General features: G+C 51.0%; 1 protein-coding gene across 1 annotated transcript; it reads right to left on the bottom strand.

Moving 5' to 3' along the window:
• Positions 1 to 2,655: 2,655 nt before the first annotated feature.
• Positions 2,656 to 6,192, bottom strand: LOC310957779 (uncharacterized protein). The gene is made up of 3 exons (XM_083928509.1): positions 6,057 to 6,192; positions 5,261 to 5,387; positions 2,656 to 4,684 (listed from the first exon to the last, which is right to left on the bottom strand). Exons 1-3 carry the CDS (start codon positions 6,078 to 6,080, stop codon positions 3,345 to 3,347), a joined length of 1,491 nt encoding a protein of 496 aa, XP_083784635.1. The 5' UTR covers positions 6,081 to 6,192; the 3' UTR covers positions 2,656 to 3,344.
• Positions 6,193 to 15,000: the final 8,808 nt, after the last annotated feature.

Genomic DNA, 15,000 nt, shown 5'->3' with positions numbered 1-15,000 from the left:
AAAAAACATAAAAAACGGTTTAATAACAAAACATTAAGATAATAATATTATTATTCAGAATAATATATATGTAATTAAATGTTTATGTTAAATTACACAAATGAGTTTCCTTTAAATATAAAATGTGTTTTTAATGTTTTCATAAAGTTCATTTATATATTTTTTAAATATCTTTTTCATGACTTTATTTATAAAACAAATATGATTTAACATTTGAGCTGTGACGTGTTTGATAATAAAAATAAAGGGTTAAAACGTCTCATTTAAAGGATTTTAATGTTGTTTCATTAATATTTTTTTATCTGACGCAGAGAAAAACAGTGAAACAGTTTAAAGTTCAACAGAAAAACAAACTGAACACGTTTGTAAAGCAAACATTCATGATTTAAATAAAGAATATTAAAATAATCTTTATTTACATTAGAAACAGACGAGTTTGTGCAGATTTTGTCGCCGTGTCTTTTAAACTTCTGTCGACTCAGAAACTCATTTATTCTTTATTATCATTTAATCTGCTTTTGTTTTTAAAAGATCAAGAAACAAAGTTTTAAACTAAAGTCATTTAAATATTTAAACACGTTATTGTTATTAAAGCGTTCAGTCATTTAATCCAACACGGTTTTATTATAATAATGAAACTTAAAAATGAACTAAAGCGTAAAAGATCAAAGGAAACAAAGACGTTAAAGTTCAGGATGTGCTTTTATTCTGAAACACCATCAGCACATGAAGAGTCACTTCCTCTGTCAGAACAGTTTGGATCTGTCGTCACTTTGACGTCGACACAGAAAACGTTTCAGAAAAGCTGTTTGAGCTCAACGCCGATAAACCCAACGTGTCACGCAGAGTCTAAAGAACCCACGCCGAGTCTAAAGAACCCACGCAGAGTCTAAAGAACCCACGCAGAGTCTAAAGAACCCACGCAGAGTCTAAAGAACCCACGCAGAGTCTAAAGAACCCACGCAGAGTCTAAAGAACCCACGCAGAGTCTAAAGAACCCACGCAGAGTCTAGAGAACCCACGCAGAGTCTGAAGAACCCACGCAGAGTCTAAAGAACCCACGCAGAGTCTAAAGAACCCACGCAGAGTCTAAAGAACCCACGCAGAGTCTAAAGAACCCACGCAGAGTCTGAAGAACCCACGCAGAGTCTAAAGAACCCACGCAGAGTCTAAAGAACCCACGCAGAGTCTAAAGAACCCAGGCAGAGTCTAGAGAACCCAGGCAGAGTCTAAAGAACCCACGCAGAGTCTACAGAACCCACGCAGAGTCTAAAGAACCCACGCAGAGTCTGAAGAACCCAGGCAGAGTCTAAAGAACCCACGCAGAGTCTGAAGAACCCAGGCAGAGTCTAAAGAACCCACGCAGAGTCTAAAGAACCCACGCAGAGTCTAGAGAACCCACGCCGAGTTTAAAGAACCCACGCAGAGTCTAAAGAACCCAGGCAGAGTCTAAAGAACCCACGCAGAGTCTAAAGAACCCACGCAGAGTCTAAAGAACCCACGCAGAGTCTAAAGAACCCAGGCAGAGTCTAAAGAACCCACGCAGAGTCTAAAGAACCCAGGCAGAGTCTAAAGAACCCAGGCAGAGTCTAAAGAACCCACGCAGAGTCTACAGAACCCACGCAGAGTCTAAAGAACCCACGCAGAGTCTAAAGAACCCAGGCAGAGTCTGAAGAACCCAGGCAGAGTCTAAAGAACCCACGCAGAGTCTAAAGAACCCAGGCAGAGTCTAAAGAACCCACGCAGAGTCTGAAGAACCCACGCAGAGTCTGAAGAACCCACGCAGAGTCTGAAGAACCCACGCAGAGTCTGAAGAACCCACGCAGAGTCTAAAGAACCCACGCAGAGTCTAAAGAACCTACGCAGAGTCTAAAGAACCCACGCAGAGTCTAAAGAACCCACGCAGAGTCTAAAGAACCCAGGCAGAGTCTAAAGAACCCACGCAGAGTCTGAAGAACCCACGCAGAGTCTAAAGAACCCACGCAGAGTCTAAAGAACCTACGCAGAGTCTAAAGAACCCACGCAGAGTCTAAAGAACCCACGCAGAGTCTAAAGAACCCACGCAGAGTCTAAAGAACCCACGCAGAGTCTAAAGAACCCACGCAGAGTCTAACACCGGGAACACCAGGCTCAGACAGGAAGTCTTATTTTGAAAGGGTGTCACGTCACCACTGAACAGGAACCCAGGATTTTCTAAATCTGTCAGTCCTGCACCTGGGCACAAGAGTCCTGGAGTGTCTTCTTCTTCTGTGGTCAGACCTGTAGTGTCTTCTTCTTCTTCTGTGGTCAGACCTGTAGTGTCTTCTTCTTCTTCTGTAGTCAGTCCTGTAGTGTCTTCTTCTTCTGTGGTCAGTCCTGTAGTGTCTTCTTCTTCTGTGGTCAGTCCTGTAGTGTCTTCTTCTTCTTCTGTGGTCAGTCCTGTAGTGTCTTCTTCTTCTTCTGTGGTCAGTCCTGTAGTGTCTTCTTCTTCTTCTGTGGTCAGTCCTGTAGTGTCTTCTTCTTCTGTGGTCAGTCCTGTAGTGTCTTCTTCTGTGGTCAGTCCTGTAGTGTCTTCTTCTTCTTCTGTGGTCAGTCCTGTAGTGTCTTCTTCTTCTTCTGTGGTCAGTCCTGTAGTGTCTTCTTCTTCTGTGGTCAGTCCTGTAGTGTCTTCTTCTGTGGTCAGTCCTGTAGTGTCTTCTTCTGTGGTCAGTCCTGTAGTGTCTTCTTCTTCTGTGGTCAGTCCTGTAGTGTCTTCTTCTGTGGTCAGTCCTGTAGTGTCTTCTTCTTCTTCTGTGGTCAGTCCTGTAGTGTCTTCTTCTTCTTCTGTGGTCAGTCCTGTAGTGTCTTCTTCTTCTTCTGTGGTCAGTCCTGTAGTGTCTTCTTCTTCTGTGGTCAGTCCTGTAGTGTCTTCTTCTTCTGTGGTCAGTCCTGTAGTGTCTTCTTCTTCTGTGGTTCAGATGAGTTTTTTTTTTAACGTTCAGTGAGAGGAACTTTTTTATCTGCTTCACAATAAAAGCTTTAAATAAAACAACGGAGGACTTTGGTTTACGTTAGTGTGTGTGTGTGTGTGTGTGTGTGTGTGTGTGTGTGTGTGTGTGTGTGTGTGTGTGTGTGTGTGTGTTACGCAGCAGCAGCGTGAGGACGGACACATGGTCGTTGTTGAATATGAAATACAAGAGTACAAAGCTGCCGTCCTGTTGTCATGGAAACACACATCTATGCCGTGCCGCACCAGGACACGAGCGTCAGTTACAACATGGTCCTCAGGAACCTGCTGCAGCGTCTGCGGAGCTTTGAGCCGAGTCACGGATTGTTTCTGGAGGGACGAGAGACGAAGTGTCTCTAAGTGTCTTCGGTGACGGGCTTCACTGTGCGGGCCGGTGCGTGAGGAACCTCTTCAGGTGCAGCCGCAGCACTCCTTTGGTCTTGAACGTCTTGCCGCAGCTGCAGGCGTGCGGGCGCTCCCCGGTGTGGTCCAGCTGGTGCACCCGCAGCATGGTGCTGGTGAAGAAGAACTCCCCGCAGGTGAAGCAGTAGTGGCTCTTCTCCCCCGTGTGTTTGGACCTCTGGTGGCTCAGCAGCGAGCCCGACGTGATGAAGCTCTGGCCGCAGTCCCGGCAGCTGAAGGGGCGCTCGCCGGTGTGGATCCTCTCGTGGGCCCTCCAGGAGTTGTGGTAGGAGAAGGACTTCTCGCAGTAGGAGCACTGGTACAGCTTCTCCTTGGTGTGGCTCAGCCGGTGCATCTTCAGGTAGTGGGCGATGGTGAAGCTCTTGCCGCAGTCGGCGCAGGTGAACGGCTTCTCGCCCACGTGGAACAGCGTGATGTGAGACCTCAGGTGGGACGACTGCGTGAATCTCTTCCCGCAGGTGGTGCAGAGGAAGGGGCGCTCTCCGGTGTGGGTGACCATGTGAGACCTGAGGTGCGGGGACTGCGTGAACCTCTTGCCGCACTCGGAGCACTTGTAGGGCTTCAGTCCGGTGTGCGTGCGGTTGTGCAGCTTCAGACCCTGCAGGCTGGAGAAGCACTTGCCGCACTCGGTGCAGTGGTAGTCCCGCAGGTCCTCGTGCGTCCTCTGGTGGCAGCGCAGGCCGCTCTGCAGCTTGAAGCCCTTCCCGCAGGTGGGGCACTTGTGCGGCTTCCTGTTGGAGTGCGTCACCTGGTGCAGCTTCAGGCTCTGAGGGTTGCTGAAGGTCTTGCTGCACTTGAGGCAGGGCAGCAGCTTCTGGTTCTTGTGCGACCTGCGGTGGAAGTTGAAGCCCTGGTAGGAGACGAACATCTTGTCGCAGACGCGGCAGTGGTAGCACTTCTCCCCCTTGTGCACCTCCAGGTGCTCCGTGAGCTGGTCCTGCTCGCAGAAGCCGTCCCCGCAGAACCAGCACTTGAAGGGTTTGGTGCCGGAGTGCGTCCGGTGGTGGGTCTTCCAGTCCCTCTTCAGGGCGAAGGTCTTGTCGCAGTAGGAGCACTTGTAGGGCTCCTGGCGGTCGTGGACCTGCTGGTGGACCACGAGGCTCAGCAGGGTCGGGTAGGTCTTCCCGCACTGCCAGCACTGGTTGGGGTTCTGTCCTTGGTGGGTCCTCAGGTGGGCCTCCAGGTGAGACCTCTTGTAGAAGCCTTTGGTGCACTCGCAGCAGTAGACCATCTTCCTGCCCGTGTTGGTGGTCTGGCGCCGCCTCGGCCTCTGGTGGCAGAGCTGAGGGTGGTCGCCTGGAGGAAGCAGAGGGCAGAGGTCAGAGATCAGGGGTCAGGGGGAAGGAGGTCAGGGGTCAGAGGGAAGGAGGTCAGGGGTCAGAGGGAAGGAGGTCAGGGGGAAGGAGATCAGGGGTCAGAGGTCAGGGGGAAGGAGGTCAGGGGTCAGAGGGAAGGAGGTCAGGGGGAAGGAGATCAGGGGTCAGAGGTCAGGGGGAAGGAGGTCAGGGGTCAGGAGGTCAGGGGTCAGAGGTCAGGGGGAAGGGGATCAGGGGTCAGGACACAGAGGTCAGGGGGAAGGAGGTCAGGGGTCAGGGGGAAGGAGGTCAGAGGTCAGGAGATCAGGGGGAAGGAGGTCAGAGGTCAGGGGTCAGGGGGAAGGAGATCAGGGATCAGGGGTCAGGGGGAAGGAGATCAGGGATCAGGGGTCAGGGGGAAGGAGATCAGGGATCAGGGGTCAGGGGGAAGGAGGTCAGAGGACAGGACGCAGAGGTCAGGGGTCAGAGGACAGGACGCAGAGGTCAGGGGTCGGGGATCAGGCACATCTTTAAAGTCAAAACACCAAATCACATCAACATCCGTTGAGCTTCTCACCCAGAGACAGGAAGTCCCGCCCCTTCAGCCACAGGCTGCAGTCGGTCAGGATGACGGACAGCTTCTTGAGGACGGGATAGGACCCGATCTCCACGTCGTCCTCCGGCTCCGGTTTGATCTGAACGACCTGGAAACAGGAAAACATCAAAACTTTCTTTTATGTGACACTTATTTATCTTAATGTTACTGTGTTTATTTTAATGAATATATAAACACTTCACACACACACACACACACACACACACACACACGACCTATACATGCAATTAATGAGGAGGTGTCAGAGCGAGGGGGCTGCCAGTGACCGGCGACCCGAGCAGTTGGGGGTTCGGTGCCTTGCTCAACAGCACCTCAGCAGCCACCAGTCCACGCTCCATTCATGGTCCACATAGTGAATATATAAACACTTAACATATACACACCTGTGTGCACGCGCACACACACACACACACTGTTTAAACACTTTATTGAATTATTCCAATATTCTCTGTTTTATCACAGACTCATCAAACGGACCCGGTACCGGTGTCTGGCTCGCTCGGTACCGGAGCAGGGTTCGGTTGTGTTGGGTCGTGTTGAGGCCGAATGAGCCTCAGCACCGGGCCGGTGTCCGGTGCGGTGTTTGGTCCCGGTGCGGTGCTCGGTGGCGGAGCCGCGGCCGCGTGTCTTTAAATGCAGCTTTTTCTGAACGGAGTCCGGCGGCGAACCGGAGGCTAGCTCCGTTAGCCCCGTTAGCTCACGGCTCTAACGGCCCCGGGCTGAGGCTCTCTGCGGCGGCGGGGCGGGCGGTGCTTACCGGGGAAGCCGTGTCGGGGTCCATGCCTCCGGTCCGGTCCGGCCGCTGTAACGGGTCCGGTTCTGAAGTTCCCGTTCAGCTAACAGCTGCTGCAACTTCTTCTTCTGCAGAAACAACTGCAGCAGCTGCGACTTCTTCTTCTTCTTCTGCAGAAACAACTGCAGCAGCTGCGACTACTTCTTCTGCAGAAACAACTGCAGCAGCTGCGACTACTTCTTCTGCAGAAACAACTGCAGCAGCTGCGACTACTTCTTCTGCAGAAACAACTGCAGCAGCTGCGACTTCCGGGGAAAGTTCAACCTCCCAAACATTTTAATAACTTACCATAATGTTTATAATAATTAATATAAAAGTTTTTGATAAGTAAAGTTTATATTTGGGACTAAAATATGAATTCTTAAATAAATCATAGTAATAAATGATATTAAAACGGGTCCGTGCAGAGTTTCAGCTGCTGAGGAAAAAACACAAACTCAGAACTTTACAGAGATTCAACGTCTGTGCTTTTATTTTCACCGAGCAGAAAAACGTCGGTCCGGTCTCTGTGCGGGGGCCCCCGGTCCGGTCTCTGTGCGGGGGCCCCCGGTCCGGTCTCTGTGCGGGGGCCCCCGGTCCGGTCTCTGTGCGGGGGCCCCCGGTCCGGTCTCTGTGCGGGGGCCCCCGGTCCGGTCTCTGTGCGGGGGCCCCCGGTCCGGTCTCTGTGCGGGGGCCCCCGGTCCGGTCTCTGTGCGGGGGCCCCCGGTCCGGTCTCTGTAGGGGGGGCCCCGGTCCGGTCTCTGTAGGGGGGGCCCCGGTCCGGTCTCTGTGTGGGGGCCCCGGTCCAGTCTCTGTGTGGGGGCCCCGGTCCGGTCTCTGTGTGGGGGCCCCGGTCCGGTCTCTGTGTGGGGGCCCCGGTCCGGTCTCTGTGCGGGGGCCCCCGGTCCGGTCTCTGTAGGGCCCCCGGTCCGGTCTCTGTAGGGCCCCCGGTCCGGTCTCTGTAGGGCCCCCGGTCCGGTCTCTGTAGGGCCCCCGGTCCGGTCTCTGTAGGGCCCCCGGTCCGGTCTCTGTAGGGCCCCCGGTCCGGTCTCTGTAGGGCCCCCGGTCCGGTCTCTGTAGGGCCCCCGGTCCGGTCTCTGTAGGGCCCCCGGTCCGGTCTCTGTAGGGCCCCCGGTCCGGTCTCTGTAGTTGTCCGGTTTGTGGTTTTCCAGGTTCTTTGAGTCGAAGCAGCAGATGAACTTTAGTCGTTTCTGGTTTTAGATCTTTGTGTTTTATTTATTTTTATTATTTTATTCTCGGGGGGGGGGGGGCACCCACGCCCAGAGCACACGGGGGGGGGGGGGGGGGGGTGTCACACGGGGGGGGGGGTCACACCCACAGCACACAGGGGGTCACACCCACGCCTGGAGCACGCGGGGGGGTCACGCCCACAGCACACGGGGGGGGGGTCACACCCACGCCTGGAGCACGCGGGGGGGTCACACCCACACCTGGAGCACGCAGGGGGGTCACACCCACACCTGGAGCACGCAGGGGGGTGTCACACCCACGCCCAGAGCACGGGGGGGGTCACACCCAGGCTGCGTCCTGTGAACAGAAACTTGTGTCAATAAAGTTTGTTTGAACACTTTTATTGACACAAAGCTCAAAGAGGATCTGACGGCGTGGGATCAGAGAAACGCTTCGGTCCGTCTTTGTCACGGCGCCGCACCTCTGAGAACGCTCTGCCTGAGGGCGGAGCTACAATTCGGCCTTTTGTTCACATCATCTCCCAACAACCTCGACCCCGCCCCCTCTGACATCACCACACTCTGCACCGCCCCCCTCTGACATCACAACACTCTGCCCCGCCCCCTCTGACATCACCACACTCTGCCCCGCCCCCTCTGACATCACCACACTCTGCCCCGCCCCCTCTGACATCACCACACTCTGCCCCGCCCCCTCTGACATCACCACACAGGTGAAGCAGGTCCAGGTGTGAGGTCACTCACCGCCATGTTGGAGCTTCATGATGATGTCACAGCTTCACAGAGTCACTGAGGTCGTTCTGTCAGAGCCAATCAGAGAGAAGAAGAAGAGTCATTAGGGGGGACAGGGATCAGGTCTCTCGGGGGTCGGGTCTCTGGTCTCTCGGGATCAGGATACGCTTCAGCACGATTTTGTCACGGCCCCCCCTCTGTGAACAGACTGCTCGGGGAGGGGCTTCAATCGGCCTTTCGTTTCATCATTTCAGACACGATCCAGGTCCTGGGGGGTCCTGGTGTCCTGGTCCAGAACACCTGGACCCCCCAGGACCCGGTCCAGACTTCAGATCTAAAACCTTCATCTGAATAAAAAGCATTTCATTACTTACTCTCTGAACGGCAGCGATGCCACTCGTCCCCTCACCGGGTCCAGGATGGAAGGGGGTACGGACGTGGACTGGAGCAGTCAGACCTGGACCCCCATGGAGCAGTCAGACCTGGACCCCCACGGAGCAGTCAGACCTGGACCCCCACGGAGCAGTCAGACCTGGACCCCCACGGAGCAGTCAGACCTGGACCCCCACGGAGCAGTCAGACCTGGACCCCCACGGAGCAGTCAGACCTGGACCCCCACGGAGCAGTCAGACCTGGACCCCCAGCAGCTGGCGGGTCACTCCATGGCGTCGTGGACTGAACCAACCACAGACCCGGGGATGAACCGAGCCGTTACAGACCCAGAGGAGACTTCCTGTTCAGGGGAGCCACAGACGACTCCAGCACACGGGGGCCTGGTCCTGGTCCACTACAGGACCCTGGTTCACACTGAGAATAAACAAAGTCTCAATTGAGACTTTTATTCTGAAAAACTTTATGGAAACAGGACAAAGAGGATCTGACGGCGTGGGATCAGAGAAACGCTTCGGTCCGTCTTTGTCACGGCGCCGCACCTCTGAGAACGCTCTGCCTGAGGGCGGAGCTACAATTCGGCCTTTTGTTCACATCATCTCCCAACGACCCCTCTGACATCACCACACTCTGCCCCGCCCCTCTGACATCACCACACTCTGCCCCGCCCCTCTGACATCACCACACTCTGCCCCGCCCCCTCTGACATCACCACACTCTGTCCCGCCCCTCTGACATCACCACACAGGCCCAGGTGTGAGGTCACTCACCGCCATGTTGGAGCTTCATGATGATGTCACAGCTTCACAGAGTCACTGAGGTCGTTCTGTCAGAGCCAATCAGAGAGAAGAAGAAGAGTCATTAGGGGGGACAGGGATCAGGTCTCTCGGGGGTCGGGTCTCTGGTCTCTCGGGATCAGGATACGCTTCAGCACGATTTTGTCACGGCCCCCCCTCTGTGAACAGACTGCTCGGGGAGGGGCTTCAATCGGCCTTTCGTTTCATCATTTCAGACACGATCCAGGTCCTGGGGGGTCCTGGTGTCCTGGTCCAAAACACCTGGACCCCCCAGGACCTGGTCCAGACTTCAGATCTAAAACCTTCATCTGAATAAAAAGCATTTCATTACTTACTCTCTGAGCAGCGTCGATGCCACTCGTCCCCTCACCGGGTCCAGGATGGAAGGGGGTACGGACGTGGACTGGAGCAGTCAGACCTGGACCCCCATGGAGCAGTCAGACCTGGACCCCCAGCAGCTGGCGGGTCACTCCGTGGCGTCGTAGACTGAACCAACCACAGACCCGGGGATGAACCGAGCCGTTACAGACCCAGAGGAGACTTCCTGTTCAGGGGAGCCACAGACGACTCCAGCACACGGGGGTCCTGGTCCTGGTCCTGGTCCACTACAGGACCCTGGTTCACACTGAGAATAAACAAAGTCTCCATTAAGACTTTTATTCTGAAAAACTTTATGGAAACAGGACAAAGAGGATCTGAAGGCGTGGGATCAGAGAAACGCTTCGGTCCGTCTTTGTCACGGCGCCGCACCTCTGAGAACGCTCTGCCTGAGGGCGGAGCTACAATTCGGCCTTTTGTTCACATCATCTCCCAACGACCTCGACCCCGCCCCCTCTGACATCACCACACACTGCCCCGCCCCTCTGACATCACCACACACTGCCCCGCCGCCTCTGACATCACCACACTCTGCCCCGCCCCCTCTGACATCACCACACTCTGCCCCGCCCCCTCTGACATCACCACACACTGCCCCGCCCCTCTGACATCACCACACACTGCCCCGCCCCTCTGACATCACCACACACTGCCCCGCCCCCTCTGACATCACCACACACTGCCCCGCCCCTCTGACATCACCACACACTGCCCCGCCCACTCTGACATCACCACATTCTGCCCCGCCCCCTCTGACATCACCACACACTGTCCCGCCCCTCTGACATCACCACACACTGTCCCGCCCCTCTGACATCACCACACACTGTCCCGCCCCTCTGACATCACCACACACTGTCCCGCCCCTCTGACATCACCACACTCTGCCCCGCCCCTCTGACATCACCACACTCTGCCCCGCCCCCTCTGACATCACCACACTCTGCCCCGCCCCCTCTGACATCACCACACAGGTGACGCAGGTCCAGGTGTGAGGTCACTCACCGCCATGTTGGAGCTTCATGATGATGTCACAGCTTCACCGAGTCACTGAGGTCATTCTGTCAGAGCCAATCAGAGAGAAGAAGAAGAGTCATTAGGGGGGACAGGGATCAGGTCTTTAGGGGGTTCAGGTCTCTCGGGATCAGGATACGCTTCAGCACGATTTTGTCACGGCCCCCCCTCTGTGAACAGACTGCTCGGGGAGGGGCTTCAATCGGCCTTTCGTTTCATCATTTCAGACACGATCCAGGTCCTGGGGGTGCAGGTGTCCTGGACCAGGACACCTGCACCCCCAGGACATGGTCCAGACTTCAGATCTAAAACCTTCATCTGAATAAAAAGCATTTCATGACTTACTCTCTGAACTGTCCCCTCACAGACGACCCCAGCCCACGTGGGGCCTGCTCCTGGTCCTGGTCCACCACAGGACTCTGGTTCATCCTGAAACCAAACAAAGTCTCAATTAAGACTTTTATTCTGAAAACTGCAGAAAAAAAACTACAGAAGTTTAAAAACTACAGAAGTTTAAAAAGTTTAAAACTACAGAAGTTTAAAAACTACAAAAGTTTAAAAAGTTAAAAACTACAGAAGTTTAAAAAGTTCAAAACTACAGAAGTTTAAAAAGTTCAAAACTACAGAAGTTTAAAAAGTTTAAAACTACAGAAGTTTAAAAAGTTTAAAACTACAGAAGTTTAAAAAGTTCAAAACTACAGAAGTTTAAAAAGTTTAAAACTACAGAAGTTTAAAAAGTTAAGAACTACAGAAGTTTAAAAAGTTTAAAACTACAGAAGTTTAAAAAGTTTAAAACTACAGAAGTTTAAAAAGTTTAAAACTACAGAAGTTTAAAAAGTTTAAAACTACAGAAGTTTAAAAACTACAGAAGTTTAAAAACTACAGAAGTTTAAAAAGTTAAAAACTACAGAAGTTTAAAAAGTTTAAAACTACAGAAGTTTAAAAAGTTTAAAACTACAGTTTAAGTTGAAATGTTTGCTCGTTGTTTCCTCACCGCCATCTTTAAATCTTCCCGCCACAGACTCACGTCTTCTTCGTCTCTGGAGGCTTAGCCGGAATCATCTTCATCTGACCGATACCGGGTCCACCGGCTCCACCGGGTCCACCGGGTCCACCGGGTCCACCGGCTCCACTGGGCCCGGAGTTAGCCGCCTCTAACAGCTCGGTATCGCGCTTCTTCACGGCGGAGCACCGTCAGACTCACGGCAGCAGCTCCGCGTTTCTCTGTGACTGAACTGAACTCTTCCCGCACCGGCGCCATGTTGTCCTTATGTGACGCAGCAGCCAATCACAGCGCTGCTTCTTCTTCTTCTTCTTCTTCTTCTTCTGCTGTTCCTAACCGGCAGTTAACTGACAGGTCAGTACCGCCCCCCTCAGGACCGGAAGGACGTCACACCTACAAAGGATAATATAACATTACCAAATATTACTATTACAGGAATCATATCTGATCGAATGATTCGTGTAATCTAATCTTGTTTTTAAAATATTAATCAGGAAAAATGTTTTTTAATTTTCTCTGTTCTGATGGAGGCCGCTGTGCTGCGTTCAGGGGCTGAAGCGGGAGTAGGAGATTCTGCTCTCTGATGTCGGTGACATTAAAGTGTCCATTTCTGTCGGCTCATCATTTGTGTCTTAAACAAACTTTGTATATTTGAGACACATTAATAACTCCAGCGTGTGTGTGTGTGTGTGGTGGTGAATAATATTTGGATTGTTTTATGTTTAACTTTTATAATCCGTGATAAAAAGATGAAAGTTCGTATTTACAACGTAGAGAAGAGACCCTGAAGGCAGCACGACCGTTAAAAAACAAACCGTCGGATTTTATGAATTTTAAATCGTTTTAATTCGACGATTCCGTTTTTAACGTGTTTTTAACAACAGAAAGGTGCTTTAAAGTGTTTTAATTCGACTTTTATATGTTTTAATTAGACTTTAACGTGTTTTTAGGAGCAGAAAGGTGCTTTAACGTGTTTTAAATCTACTTTAAAGTGTTTAAATTAGACTTTAACGTGTTTTTAGGAGCAGAAAGGTGCTTTAAAGTGTTTTAATTCGACTTTAAAGTGTTTAAATTAGACTTTAACGTGTTTTTAGGAGTAGAAAGGTGCTTTAAAGTGTTTTAATTCGACTTTAAAGTGTTTAAATTAGACTTTAACGTGTTTTTAGGAGCAGAAAGGTGCTTTAAAGTGTTTAAATTAGACTTTAAAGTGTTTAAATTTAACATTTCAATTGTTTTAAGGTGTTTTTAACAGCAGAAAGGTGCTTTAATGTGTTTTAAATCTACTTTAAAGTGTTTTTATTCGACTTTATAGTGATTTAATTCAACAATTATGTTAATTTACGTGTTTTAAAGAGCTGAAAGGTGTTTTAAAGTGTTTTAATCATAGTTTTAATGTGTTTTAAAGTGTTTTAATCATAGTTTTAATGTGTTTAAAGAGCAGAAACCTGTTTTAAAGTGTTTTAATTGTAGTTTTAATGTGTTTTTAGGAGCAGAAACCTGTTTTAAAGTGTTTTAATCGTAGTTTTAATGTGTTTAAAGAGCAAAAACCTGTTTTAAAGTGTTTTAATCTTAGTTTAAATGTGTTTTAAAGAGCAGAAACCTGTTTCAAAGTGTTTTAATTGTAGTTTTAATGTGTTTTTAGGAGCAGAAACCTGTTTTAAAGTGTTTTAATCGTAGTTTAAATGTGTTTTAAAGAGCAGAAACCTGTTTTAAAGTGTTTTAATCGTAGTCTTAATGTGTTTTAAAGTGTTTTATTGGACAGTACCTTTGTTTAAAAGTATTTTTCTGTATTTACAGACTGACGGACAGAAGAAGGCGTGACTTTAAAGATGGACGGTGGAGACGAGCGTCTGGATCCCGTGCGCAGCTTCACGCTCACCTGTCTCAGGTGTGACCCGGACAAATGGCGGGAGTTTGTTTCCGTCGAGGACAACCAGGTGACGTTCAACAGCTTCTTCAGCAGCCTGGACTTCACCAACATGTTCATCCACCAGGACGCTGACGGAGAACTCGCTGTGGGGCTGGACTTCCCCAAACACGTGCGCTCCAAAGTCATCTGCGTGTGTAAGACGGGCCGGGACGCCGTCACCAAGGAGACCGCCCGCAAGAGCTTATTGATCCAAGAGGTTCTGGGAGAGGACGCCACCAGCTTCATCATCGCCGTGTCTGAGGAGGTGTGATAGCTTAGCATTAGCTTCATCATCGCCGTGTCTGAGGAGGTGTGATAGCTTAGCATTAGCTTCATCATCGCCGTCTCTGAGGAGGTGCGATAGCTTAGCATTAGCTTCATCATCGCCGTCTCTGAGGAGGTGTGATAGCTTAGCATTAGCTTCATCATCGCCGTCTCTGAGGAGGTGCGATAGCTTAGCATTAGCTTCATCATCGCCGTCTCTGAGGAGGTGCGATAGCTTAGCATTAGCTTCATCATAGCTGTCTGAGGAGGTGCGATAGCTTAGCATGAGCATTAGCTTCATCATCACTGTCTCTGGGGAGGTGGGATTAGCTTAGCATTAGCTTCATCATCACTGTCTCTGGGGAGGTGGGACAGCTTAGCATTAGCTTGGCTAACTTTAAGTGTAATAGCGTGCCAAGACAGTTTTTCTATTCTATTCTATTCTATTTTTGCAAGCTAAGGCTAAAGTAAAGGCTAACTGTAACATTATGTGAATAATGCTAAGGGCTAACCTAGGCAAGCTAAAGCTAAAGTAAAGGCGTACCTGGGATTATGCTATAGTAGCTCTGAATGCTAAGGCTAGTTTACACAGGCTAGCTGGAGTTAAGGCTAATAATAACATTAAAGCTAAGTAAGCTAAGCTCATACACACGTGTGTGTGTGTGTGTGTGTGTGGCTAACAGCGAGGGTTAAAGGTGTGTGCTCTCCCTCCAGGTAACCTGCCCGTTGCTAAGCAACCCAGAGAGCAGCAGCAGCTGGGCGGCGGGCGTGGCCGAGGAGGCTCTGAGGTTCATGGAGCAGCAGAAGAACGAGGCGCTGGTGATGAAAGCTCAGATACAGGGACAGACGTTCCTGCCTCCTCCTGACGCTCTCCGTGACCACGGTCGCCACGGCAATGCTGCTGAGGACAGCACGCTCCACGATGAAGATCTCCACGACGACGCTGAAGGGCGGTAAGACCACAGGCCGTATAACGACAGACGCAGCGTCTCCGTCAGCTCCGTTCTCTTGATCCAGTCTCCATCTGTCAGACTTTGACTCCGCCTCTTTTCCTCTGACCATAACAGGGCATGTATGTGACGCTGGGGGGAGGGTTAGCAGCTAAAGGGAGCTAAGCTAACAGCACAGGTTAGCAGCAGCTAAGGGAGTGGGAGTCCGTGTCTCTGGATCAGATTCCAGCGGCTCCAGGAGTGAAGAGCAGCAGCGCTTCTGATTTACACTGATGTTCTAT

Source organism: Echiichthys vipera (assembly GCF_963691815.1).
Source record: "Echiichthys vipera genome assembly, chromosome: 15".
NCBI lineage: Eukaryota > Metazoa > Chordata > Actinopteri > Perciformes > Trachinidae > Echiichthys > Echiichthys vipera.
This window is presented reverse-complemented; position numbering and strand designations above follow the sequence as displayed.

What these genes read in the sequence shown, in the direction of transcription:
- LOC310957779 (XM_083928509.1), bottom strand. Translation starts at nt 6,080, where the DNA reads ATGGACCCCGACACGGCTTCCCCG. An exon ending in ACCCCGACACGGCTTCCCCG is followed by an intron (nt 5,388 to 6,056) that starts GTAAGCACCGCC and finishes TCCTGTTTCCAG; the next exon opens with GTCGTTCAGATCAAACCGGA. An exon ending in GCGGGACTTCCTGTCTCTGG is followed by an intron (nt 4,685 to 5,260) that starts GTGAGAAGCTCA and finishes TGCTTCCTCCAG; the next exon opens with GCGACCACCCTCAGCTCTGC.